Source organism: Camelina sativa, chromosome 9 (assembly GCF_030686135.1).
Source record: "Camelina sativa cultivar CO46 ecotype springtype chromosome 9, ASM3068613v1".
Classification (NCBI taxonomy): Eukaryota; Viridiplantae; Streptophyta; class Magnoliopsida; order Brassicales; family Brassicaceae; genus Camelina; species Camelina sativa.
In genome coordinates this window covers 2,024,996-2,036,698 of record NC_141888.1, presented here as the reverse complement: position 1 = coordinate 2,036,698, position 11,703 = coordinate 2,024,996, and the positions used below count along the sequence as shown (strand labels likewise).

The 11,703-nt window shown below is 37.0% G+C and overlaps 3 protein-coding genes and 1 pseudogene across 8 annotated transcripts; 2 read left to right on the top strand and 2 right to left on the bottom strand.

Annotated features, from left to right (window-relative positions):
* Positions 1–85: 85 nt before the first annotated feature.
* Positions 86–2,753, top strand: LOC104710181 (uncharacterized). Its single transcript, XM_010426741.3, has 13 exons — positions 86–362; positions 464–525; positions 630–698; positions 771–846; positions 934–1,004; positions 1,095–1,196; positions 1,291–1,380; positions 1,476–1,550; positions 1,771–1,803; positions 1,941–2,021; positions 2,169–2,240; positions 2,365–2,417; positions 2,505–2,753. The coding sequence occupies exons 1-12, from the start codon at positions 308–310 to the stop codon at positions 2,407–2,409; spliced, it is 831 nt and encodes a 276-aa protein (XP_010425043.1). The 5' UTR covers positions 86–307; the 3' UTR covers positions 2,410–2,417; positions 2,505–2,753.
* Positions 2,654–4,932, bottom strand: LOC104710180 (putative pectate lyase 6). The gene is made up of 4 exons (XM_010426739.3): positions 4,389–4,932; positions 3,612–4,293; positions 3,193–3,435; positions 2,654–3,109 (listed from the first exon to the last, which is right to left on the bottom strand). Exons 1-4 carry the CDS (start codon positions 4,583–4,585, stop codon positions 2,870–2,872), a joined length of 1,362 nt encoding a protein of 453 aa, XP_010425041.2. The 5' UTR covers positions 4,586–4,932; the 3' UTR covers positions 2,654–2,869.
* A 917-nt stretch (positions 4,933–5,849) lies between these two features.
* LOC104710178 (protein TWIN LOV 1) lies at positions 5,850–8,591 on the top strand. Of its 6 annotated transcripts, none has more exons than XM_010426735.3 (7): positions 5,850–6,932; positions 7,138–7,345; positions 7,440–7,504; positions 7,602–7,681; positions 7,768–7,823; positions 7,913–7,982; positions 8,328–8,591. In XM_010426735.3, the coding sequence occupies exons 1-7, from the start codon at positions 6,374–6,376 to the stop codon at positions 8,466–8,468; spliced, it is 1,179 nt and encodes a 392-aa protein (XP_010425037.1). In that variant the 5' UTR covers positions 5,850–6,373; the 3' UTR covers positions 8,469–8,591. The 6 variants fall into 6 exon arrangements, 4 of the variants coding, with proteins under 4 accessions (XP_010425037.1, XP_010425038.1, XP_010425039.1 ...); XM_010426736.3 differs by having other exon boundaries at positions 5,864–6,932; positions 7,919–7,982; XM_010426737.3 differs by having other exon boundaries at positions 5,882–6,932; positions 8,332–8,591.
* A 1,058-nt stretch (positions 8,592–9,649) lies between these two features.
* LOC104710177 (uncharacterized) lies at positions 9,650–11,447 on the bottom strand (annotated as a pseudogene).
* Positions 11,448–11,703: the final 256 nt, after the last annotated feature.

The following is an 11,703-nucleotide window of genomic DNA, read 5'->3' as shown; positions in this document are numbered from 1 at the left end:
CATTATAATATTCAGAACCTTTCAATATTCGTAGAGTTGACCCTCTAAGTTACTTTTAAATGCACGGTTCAGATTTATTGTTTTCGCTTCTATGAGTCACTCTTAACGGCCGAGATTAGTTTAGTGGCAAGGTCAAAGAGTTTATAACTACGGTATACGTACAACAAAAACGACACCGTTCAATATAAACCGACATTGACCTGACAGTTTCTTACGCCGGCGAGCGAAACTGTTTACAGAGCTCGACGAAAGAAAGAAGACAACTTCTTTTTTGTTTTCATCCACCTGTGAGGAGGCTGCGACGACCATGGCTATGCAATCTGGAATTGGTTTATCAAAGATTTTGCTTTTAGCTGGAGCAGGTAAGGTTTCTAGGGTTTCTCCAGCTTTATGGTTTTTTCCCAATTATTAGAGTTTTTGTAAAGATTTGTGAAAAGCTTGTATGTTGTCTTTGAATCTGAAGGTTATACTAGTACGATTCTGGTTAAGAATGGGAAGATGTCTGATATTTTGGGTGAGCTACAGGTACGTTTTAGTAAAAGCTTTCTTTGTTCTTCTTCTTCTGAGTTTTGGATCAGAATGGAGTTGTAAAAAAATGTTTTTTTTGTTTGTTTCCTCCAATTTTGAAGTCTTTGGTTAAGCGGTTTGAGAAATCTGGTGATCATATTGATGATGATTCTGATGGCATGACTACTCAGGTAAAGTTTGTGTAAAGGTCAAATTTTTGTGGAACAATCATATATATTTTAATGTGTGAGAGAATTTGGTAGATGCAACGATTAGCAATGGAGGTTCGGCAGTTAGCTTCATCTCGGCAGATAACTGTAGTGAATGGAGGTCAAGGAGGTTTGTCTCTTGCAAGTTTTTGATTTGGTGTATTTGAAGATATGTTTGTTTATCTCTCTCTAACTTTCTCATTTTACTATTTTCCAGCTGACTATACACCGTTTATTGTCCCGGCAGCGACTTTGGGAGCTTTAGGCTATGGTTATATGTGGTTCAAGGTATCTTGTTTGTAGAGTTCTAAGTCTAACTACAGTTTTTTTTTGGGATTAAATTTACTCTGAAGCTGATGTTTTTTGTTTCTGTGGTAGGGGATTTCATTCTCTGATATCATGTGCATAACAAAGCAGAACATGGACAATGCTGTGGCGAACTTGACAAAGCATTTGGATACCGTTTCAGAAGCTATTTCCGTGGGTGATTCTTCTATCAACTGTTCAGGTCTTATATATGATCATTATAGGATTCTAATTGTATAGTGCTTTTCTTCTTATGTTGTTTGGTTAGAATGCTAAGAAGCACCTGAGTCAGCGGCTTCAGAAAGTGGACGATAAGCTGGATGTGCAGAAAGATCTTTTAAAGGGAGTCCAGGATAATGTATGAATCTGGTATTACGTATTTAACAGGTTTCAAGAGTTGTTTCTTTGAGTTTGGTATTAATAACTAACAAGTTTCATATCTCTATCTAACAGGTGGGTTTGGCTCTTGAGGATCTTGCTAACATTGGAGATGACTTTGACGCAATGCATAGCCTCTTTGGTGGAATGGTGCGTGGTACTGTTGTTAAAAAAAATCCTTTTTATTGGTTCTTTGTTGTCATTTCGAGCTTAAAACATGTCTGACTACAAGAATTGAGATTATATGTGACCTCCGATAAGATTTGTTCTCTTTCCTTTGCTTATAACTTTAACTATAATGAACACAAAAGTACATATCTCTGGTGGTCGTTATTGCTTACTGATTCCATCTAAATTTCCAATTTCTTAGGGTGGAAAATTAGATAGCATTGAGTACAAGCAGGTACTTACTTCTTTACTTCCGCTCTTGTTATTTATTAATGTTCTCAAAAACATTTGAAGGGATCATTGGCAGCTGATCATGGAGCCATGAAGTAATAGATCAAATTTACTTATTCGTCTTCTTTTGTTGCTGGGCAGAATATTGCAAATATGGGTTTGATGTATCTGTGCGACTCTTTGGGTGGAGAAAATCACAAGATGCCAGATATATTGATACAGGTACGTATTCTTGTAAGGAGACACATTTAGATGGAGAATTAGTATGTATATAGTCCTAAGCAATAATCTATTATTGGTCTCAGCTCTTTAACTTCCTCCATCTTGTCCATGGAATTCTATGATAACTTGCTACATGTGGTCTGGCAGGAGAAACTTCGGCTTTCAGGGAAGTCAACCACATGTATAGTACTTACAAACGAAGAAGCTTCAAGCTCAGAGGTATTGTTGGGTCAATACAGTTTATGATAACAAGTACACTCACGGATCGGTTGCAGCAATATGAATTTATTTAAAATCCAAGTGAAACCTCCACTCACCCGATTTCTCTCTTGACATGTTTCAGGGTTTAAAAGAAAGCGCTAAGATAGAGCTACTAGATGACTGCTAATTCAGATGGTGAGGTTTTGATGACATAATAATTCGTTCTTCATGAATAGGGATAAAACCAAGTCTGATTGAAACGTTTATTTCTCTCTTTTGAAGCAAGAAGACACGAGTCTGATAGCATAAACCAGACATCATTGACGAGAATGACCCTGGATTTGGGTAGAAAGAAGGTATAGGATTAATAGGAGTGATTACTTTATTATGTATTGGTGTTTAGATTAGTGTCCTTGAGGCAAGTAAGAAGATTCAAAAACAAAAAGAATATGTTTTTTCCTTGATTTTTTTTGCATCCAACAAAAAAAATGAACCTATATTCTTCTAATAATAATAATAATCCTTACTGCATTATGCACAATTTGTTACAAACACCATCCACAACAAATACAATTCTTTTTGTCTGTTATTTTTTGTTTGTTACCATAACAACACGGAAACACGAACGCACGAACGTGGAGCTTTTCTCAGCAGGACTTGCCTGGTTTGCAGCCAAGCGCACCAGCATCCTTTGTGAGTCTTCTGACCTTTGTTCCTGGTTGAGGCCGGATTGCAAACTTTCTAGGGATTGGATTTTTCGGGGCAGTGCTCCAGGCGTTTGCCTTTCCCGATTGCACAAAGTAAGCTCCATTCAAGAAATAATCTTTCTCTGATTGCCAGTTCCATGATTTCCATTCAGGATAAGGTGTGTATTCTCTTTTTGTAACCTGCATTTCAGAATCTCTCTCAGTCGTGTCTCTCAAGTGTAGTGTAGTGAAGTGTTGATTCGAGAGATTTAGTGGTTTTTTACCTGCTTGGAATCTTCATTAGGAGGAGCAATGAAACGATTGCCTTGACTTATAATGGTCGGGTTCATGTTTCCACCAATTGCATACATTTCCCAGTGAGTGTAGTCATTGTTCACAACATGGACCAAACCATATCTGACCCTTGGCATTCTTTGCTTCAATCTCTTACCAAAATGGTTAAACGCAACTGTTATCTGCATTTTCTTGTCGATCACATCCGTGTTTTTACCCCCAAACAGCATCACCTGCAGTAGTTAAGGGGGACCTTAGGCCTCATTGTTTTTGTATTCGAAGTTTGCATATACGCTATCGTGAACATCTTAAGCAAAAATGGACCACTGTAAATTTGTAAATTTGGTTTCCGAAAACAGTTTGGTTGGGTTTTATGCCAAATCTTAAATTTATTTGTAGCCTTATTTACCTCGTCGTGGTCGGTAAAATGGGAATTGGAGATAGTAATCGCGGTCGATCCCATGATGGCATCAATCATCCCATCAGAACAATCTGTCATCGAGACATGATCGATCCAAACATTGGTCGCTCCAAAAATACTAATCCCGTCACCATCACTCATTGTCCGAAGCCCAAAATGATGCTCGGAGTCTCTAATCAACCCACCAGGTCCTTTTTTAATTTGTTTGATATAAATATTATGTATTATCACATTCCTCACGTACTGCAACGTTAAACCTGCACCCCCGGTTATGTAAACACTTACTCCCCGACCGTCGATTGTTTTATCATTCGTTATGATCAGTTCTTGTTGCAGTTTTATGATCATGTGTCTTGCGAATATGATCCAGAGTGGTCTGTCTCTTGTCACGGCGTATCTTAGAGTTCCTGGTTTCGGGTTCAATAGATCGTTGTCGGATGGATCAGTGACCACGTAGATCGGTCCATTTTTTCCTCCGGTTGTTTTGCGGCCAAATCCAAGGACACAATCTGCTAGTTTCTTCCGGTTTTTGTCCCAGTTTTTGTTGCCTCTCCAGCATTTGTCAATTGCGTTAAGGGATTCATACCTTCCTCCACGTCTTTTCTTACCACTTTTGACCTGACGGAGATCCCTCCTTGTTTCGTTTGATATCCCCGTCGTCTCCATGGCTCTGAGAAAACACAGAAAACATGAGTTACTTCCGGAAGAAGTTAGTTTATAATAACAAATTAAAAACCCTACGGAGGTTAAATTTAGAGAACCCACAAGGCGGCATGGTAGTTAAAGTGGTCTGTGACATTAAGGGGCTCCGGGTCATAAGATTCCAAAGTTTGATGCAACGCTTCCGTTTGACGCTGCGTCCAGTATTCATCATATTCGGCGACGTGGGCATGAACCGATGGAACAACGACGGCGAGAGACAACGAGACAAAGACGATAACGTAGCTGCCAAGATTCACCATTTAAATCGGCAGTGAGAGATTTTTTTTTTTGTTTTTTTGATAATTAGAACCCTTGAGATATGGGTCGTCCAAAAAGTTTTCTGGTCGGCCCAGGGTTAGAAATAGATGATAGGATTCATGGCTTTCTTAAATAACAAGGAACTTGAAAAGAGAGGGAAATGAAAGACATTAATGGAGGATTAACGATTAACAGAGTAATTATTATTAGGTAACCATTAATTTTTTAAAACTCTCTCTGTTACTTTTCTTCAAAACCAATTATTGTTTGGCTGTTTTTTTTTAATTGTTCATTCATTGTTTTATCCTTCTTTTGTGGAATTTCTTCAGTTATTTTTGTCTTTCGACCTAATTTTACTTTTACTTGAGTTTTCTTATTTATTATCTTTGGTTAGCTTAAGATTTATTACAAAAGGATTTCAGAGTTATTTTTGAAAATTTAGTGTTCTCTTTAATTAGTGTTTTATTTTTAAAATTTTTGAAATAATGTGATAAACTTTAGCTATTTTATTAGATACTCCATTAAATAATTCGAGAAAGCAAATATTAATAATAATAATAAAAAATTAACATTGCGACACATTATATTGAACAGCATAATACAGCCCAATGGGCCTCCTGAGTGGAATCCATAGTAAGCGATGAGTGAATGACACATGTTACCACCGGGAGAGTAAAGTACAAATGAGAGATGCCACGTAAGCGAGGCTGCATTGATTTGATAACACACAGACAGGGACAAGAGAAATAGATAAGTATAAACAGTCAGACTTTTTGTCGTTTTCCAGCTTTTGTTTACGTTGGAATCTGTAGGACCCACACTTATAAAATAAGAGGTGAATGAATATTTAATTTTATTTTAACAAAAAAAAAACAATTTTGGCAACAAAAAGATGATTAATAGCAGAAATATCGGCTTTGTCGGTGTGATTTTAAGGCTTTAAAATTTAAATCCCACTTTTCTCATATTTCAATCTGAGCATAAATTTATGAAATTTTGAAGTAAATGACATTAGTATTTTTCAAACTTTTATAATGAAAAATTTCTAAAATTTAAGATTTTCTTAATCCGATTTTTACATTTTTATACATATGAAAAATTAATTGCAAATGTATATTTTTTCTTATTAACAATTATAAATTAATTTTAAAAACTTTGTTATTATTTTGTAGGGTTTAAAAACTATTTAAAAAAAAAAAACTCAGATCACAAAAATGAGTATTAAGAATGAAGTACACTTATTAATCTTATCCTAATTGTGTACTTATCCTGAAATCATTGTGGATAATTGTTTTACTACTAAATTAGAAAAAAAAAAATATCTGAATATTTTTACAACTCAAACTCAAACAAGAACAGATAGAGAGAGAGAGAGAGGCGACAAAATCAATCGTCCCTCTTCCGATAGCCACAGAAAACGAAAAGAATCAAAACACGAAATCAGACGAAGATCTTCTTAAGTGATTACATCAATCAATTTTGAAACCCTAATTGTTCAAATTCATCTTCTTTCTTCTTCTTCTTCTTCTTCTTCCCTCTTCTTGTCTTTATCATTATCTCACAAAGTTTCGATTTTTAATTTTCTTTTCATGAAAACATCTCTGTTTTCTTAACTCTCCCGATTTCAATTCCGTAATCTGGGTTTCGTTGTTTCGGATTCACTTTGAAGAAAAAATTCAATCTCGCCTCAAAACCCACATGGGATTGGCACTAAACAGTAGACTGACAAGAAGAAGAAGAGTAGTCATCATCATCATCATCATCATCGACATCGAGTGTTTATTACGATTATGTCCTTAGCAGAAGAATCTTTCAACGGTCGATACACTTTATGGATCAAAGAAGCGTTAGACGAGCTTCCTCACAATTTCACAATCACCGACCCGTTTCTTTCGGGTCACCCGATTGTTTTCGCGAGCTTAGGGTTTTTGAAGATGACCGGGTACTCGAGAGCAGAGGTGATCGGAAGAAACGGCAAGTTTTTCCAAGGGCCCAAGACTAATCGAAGATCGATCATGGAGATACGCGAAGCGATTCGTGAAGAGAGATCTGTTCAAGTGAGCTTGTTGAACTATCGTAAATCTGGGTCTCCGTTTTGGATGTTGTTTCATATGATCCCTGTTTTTGGGAGAGATGATGGTAAAGTCATCAATTTTGTTGCCGTTCAGGTCCCGATCTCGGGACGTGATCATCATCGGAAGATGAGAATTGGGTCGGGTTTGAGTGGAGATGATGTGTCGTTGGATCATTCTGAATTGGTGTTTGGTTCTTGTCGAAGAGAGGTTTGTTTTGGTGATTTCGTGCAGCATCGAGCTTTACCTGTGGAATGTGATGATGATGATGAACAAGGTTTGTTTCTTTAAGTAATGCGTATAACTTGTTTGATAGAATTCCTCAGAGAGTTTTTTAGAACTTCATTCTTTAGCTAAATCTTTGCTTAACTGCTTAATGAACGTACTAAGTGTTGAATTAAGAGTTTTGAAATCATTGTAGTGGACTATCTCTTGCCTGCAAAACTAGGTTATCTAAAGCATTGTTGTATTTTGTACTGCAGGATTAGAGGATTGGGAGTACTGTGAAGCGAGTGAGTCTGAGAAGCTAAGAGCTGTGGAAGCAGTTAACACTGTGTTATCTGTTTTAACACGTTACAGCGAGTTGAGTGGTAGATTAGTCTGCGGGAAGCGGTACTGCTTGCGAGGAGTAGATTGTCTAAGCTCGTCGTTAGTTATTTCTCTTGGTAGAATCAAACAAAGTTTCGTATTGTGAGTTTTATGTATTTTGTTGGTTTTATTTATGGAACTACAGTCTGGTTATTATAGATTATCCCCATGACATTGTTTCTTTTTTACTTTGCAGAACCAATCCATGCATACCCGACATGCCTATTATTTATGCGAGTGATGCCTTTTTGACATTGACTGGTGAGTGTTTTTTTGTGTGTGTGTGGGTTTGCAGAAATTAGCAACCTTTGTATTAGATTTTGGCATTGTTTCTTATTTTTGACGATGTTGGTGGTAGGCTACAAGAGGCATGAAGTGTTGGGACAAAACTGTAGATTTCTGAGTGGAGTTGATACCGATTCCTCAGTTCTTTACGAGGTACTGATTTCGTTTTTGACTTAAAGAAGTAATGTTGCCCGTGACTTCCATGGAATTGAGATTATGAATGTTTTTTTTTGGTTCAGATGAAGGAGTGCATCTTAAAGGGACAATCATGCACAGTGCAAATACTAAATTACAGGTTGAAGATTTATTTCTTCAATACATTTTTGCTGAGTGATTCTTGTTTTCTTTGATGTCTTTTGGGCTTATCATTTATGTTTTTATCAGCAACAGAAAAGATAAGAGCACATTTTGGAATCTTCTTCACATCTCACCAGTTCGTAATGCTTCAGGCAAGGTAAATCCCTTCATGACTTTTGCTTCTCCTTTGTGTTAAATTTTTTCGCGCCAATACGAAACTCTGTTAGGACATGTATAACTTCAAAAATTAGTACGGTTTTGCTAGTTTTGTAGCTAAATATAGTGTTCCAAAGAATCTGAGGTTCGTGTTGTCCAGATATGGAGAAGAAACAAGTTTGAATTTGATTATGGTCTGGTTTGAAGCAGGTTAAACCAAATTGGACTAATGTGATTGGGGATAAGTTTAAGAACAAAAATAAGCCATTTACCATCTTTATGACTGAAAATTCAGTGAACTAATTGCTCTGTTCCTTTTTTTTTTGTCTTAAACATTTTGTATCAGACAGCATATTTTGTAGGCGTTCAGGTCGAAGCAAGTTGCAGAGATACTGAAAGTAAAGAGCTGAGACCGGAGACAAAGCAACTGAGTGTGGTCGGTGCTGTAAGAGTAGCGGTTAGGAGCTCATTCATGGTGACATGCTAATATAAGCCCAGAAAGATGAAAATACCTAGGAAGTAGAAAAAGAGTATGAACTGAATTGGTCATATATATGTTATATGTATAATCGTTGTACATGAAATAAAATCTTCATTTTGAGTCCTAAAATAGTCTATAGAAATTTCCAAAACAAAAAGATGGTAATAGACGTGAGTATACCAGTCTACTCTAGTTCCCGTTTTGTTACTGAGTTCGTGTGCTCGGGAGACGTGAGAACATGAATCCACGTATTGAAACCATGTCGAAAATGGTGGGTGCTACTTCTCTCATTGATTAACGATGGGATTACAATTCTATTTATACAATTATAGTAACGATAGATACAAGAAGATTGCAATCTCAACAACAACAACAAAAAAATAGAACAAGCAAATGTAAAGTCTTTATTTATTATTATTTTTTTTTTTTTGGTCAAATAAGCAAATGTAAACTCTATAAGTGTCATTCTTGCAGGTATGCCAGATTAGCCGAGCAGGAGAATTGTTACGATGGAAAAGAGCGTCACCTCCCTCATATGAGATAATTAGACCAGGCTTCAAATATGGAAGCAAGCAAGTAATATGAAGCGTGGCACATCAATCGTTGCACCTTCTTTTCCTCCAATTGCTTCGGAAAACTCAACACCAATCTGCGCTACTTGCCTCATCTTCACGTCAAAATATGTATAAGGTAATGTTCACCATGCTTATACCTTACCATGGTAATGCACTTAAAGTTAGGCATCTCTATCTGATCTTGGATTAGAATTTTACTAATTCCATATTTTTCATCTATAATTCTGTGACATTTTTTTTAAAAAAGTTAATAAATATGTAAAATTGTTCAAATAGTAAATTAAATTAAACACAAACAAACAAGGTTTGATTAGGTAAAGAAAGAAAAAAGAAGCCAAAAATACATATTAAAAATTAAAAATAAAAACGAAAAGGGATAACTCAATCATCTCCATTCACGTTACATGCAATACCAAGAGATGACCCTTCCCTTTTGAATAGGAAAATTATTGGATACGGACGACGCATATTGCAAACATTGCAAAATAGCCGAGGAGAAGTGTTGCGTATAATTAAGCATTCTTTACCAAATGTGAAAGTTTGACCGGGCTTCAAATATGGATGAGGGCCCAGTAAACATGTCATATGAATCGTGGTGCAGCAATCGTTGCACTTATAGAATCCTCCTTCTCTTCCTCCAACTTTCAATACTAATTTTCCCTCGCATAACTCACACCAATCTGAGCCATTTGCCTCATCTCCATGACAAAATGTGAAGTAATGTTCATCATGCTTATACCTTACCATGTATGGTAAGGTAGCGCATTCAAAACATATAACAAAGTCACACTCATCAATACAGTTAAATACCTGGTTATATTTTGTTGACTTGCAAATGTGGCACATTGGCTTTACGTTTGGGCCTAACGCTAGGAATAAGGGGTGTTGATGGCCTTGATAGTTGAATGGCTCAGAAGCCGAGGCACATACTGCATCTAGTATGTAACCACAATCCTCGTTTGTACACACATATCCGAAACCATTACTTAAGTGGTCACATGCTTCACATATGAATCCGGTATTTTCATGGACAACCTTTTGCTTAAGTGGATGGGGATGCAACGGATGGTACATCTTACGAGGAGCTTCTGCACATCTTTCGTGTAGGATGAAATCACATTCCTCACATGCATACAAATTTTCCTCGTTGATTGGAAGGGCACACGCCTGACAAAACTTGTTTCCGTCGTAAACTCCACTGCCGTCAAATTTCATATGACAACCATGAGAAAAATGGAGTATTATTCCTTCTGATATGACCTCGTACGAGGGCTCAATATCACCGTCTTCATCTGGTACTCCCTCGAGTTCAATGCCATCCGATATATCCTGGCGCAATGCACATCTTGTGTGAACAACGTAGCCACTACACACGTTGCAAGTGTATCCGCCATAATCATGGTCAACCACTTGGCGGCAAACTCCACAAGACGAGTCTCCTAAAGGAAGAGAAGAATTAAAAGATACACGGTGTTGGTGACGAGATATTCTAATGGTTTGTGGGATTTGGATACAATCACTATGGGCTACAAAGTCACATATAGAACGACAGACGTAGGTGAGATGAAGTTTATTGACCAAAGCACAAACATTACAGGTTAAGGAAGCTTGTCTAGGGAAAAGGGTGAGGGTATGTTCATGCCTTTTTGGTTGGTCTATGAAAAAAGGTATGGCCGCCTGAGCACAGATCGGATGCATATAAATGTCGCATAGAGCACAATAATAAAGGATATAATCTGCCTTGCGTCTGCACAAGATGCAATAATGCTCGGATAATTTCCTAGAATAGTAAACTTGGAGAGAATGTTTGACGTGGGAAGGATAGTTTATCTCAAGAGGAGACTCGACACATTCTTTGTGGTACCTTTCATTACAGGCGACACAGAAATAAGAGTTTTGTACCGACCATTTGGGCTTTACAAATACCGCAACCATTGACTAGATCAGATTCTTTATTGTTGGACCACGACGGGAATACGACATGAGCATACGACGTATTGTCACCACAGAGAGGGGAAGTGGTAAGCTTGAAAAAGACATCAGGTAATAGCAAATCAAATCTTGAAATATTCCCATCACTCACTGTTGATTCGAGTCGTGACGTAGGACATACGAAACGTCGACGAGGTTGAATAGGGGGTTTATCGGATGAGTTTGGTTTGTTTTGGATTGATAATGGTTTTTCGATGATGGTGTTTATCTCATCGGAGGAGTTTGGGGTTTGTATTTGTGGTAATAGTTTCATAACGTTGTGGTATAGGAGATATGGTTTCCCATCGATTTCTCCCTGGTGAAAATCTCCGAACAAGTCCATGACTGCTCACTCGGAGATTAGTTTTGAGGATTTTGGGAAATGTCTATATAAAAAACATACAGACTGAAATGAGTTATCCTCGTCTTTAATTTTCAATCTTTCCGAGGCTTAACTAACTCCCATTTGCAATTTGTTTAGTATTTATTTACATTATTAGGAAAACGTCGGCAAGGAAATAGATTATATTACATCCTAATGTGGAAAGTCATTGTTTAAACTTTATATAACAGTCTACAGCTAAGCTGGTTGACAAAAAACAGATACAACCATTTGTTGTGTGATTAAAAATTAATTACAGCTAAGGTGGTTGATATACTTAAATGATTTTAATTTACTCTGTTTCAAAAAGTCT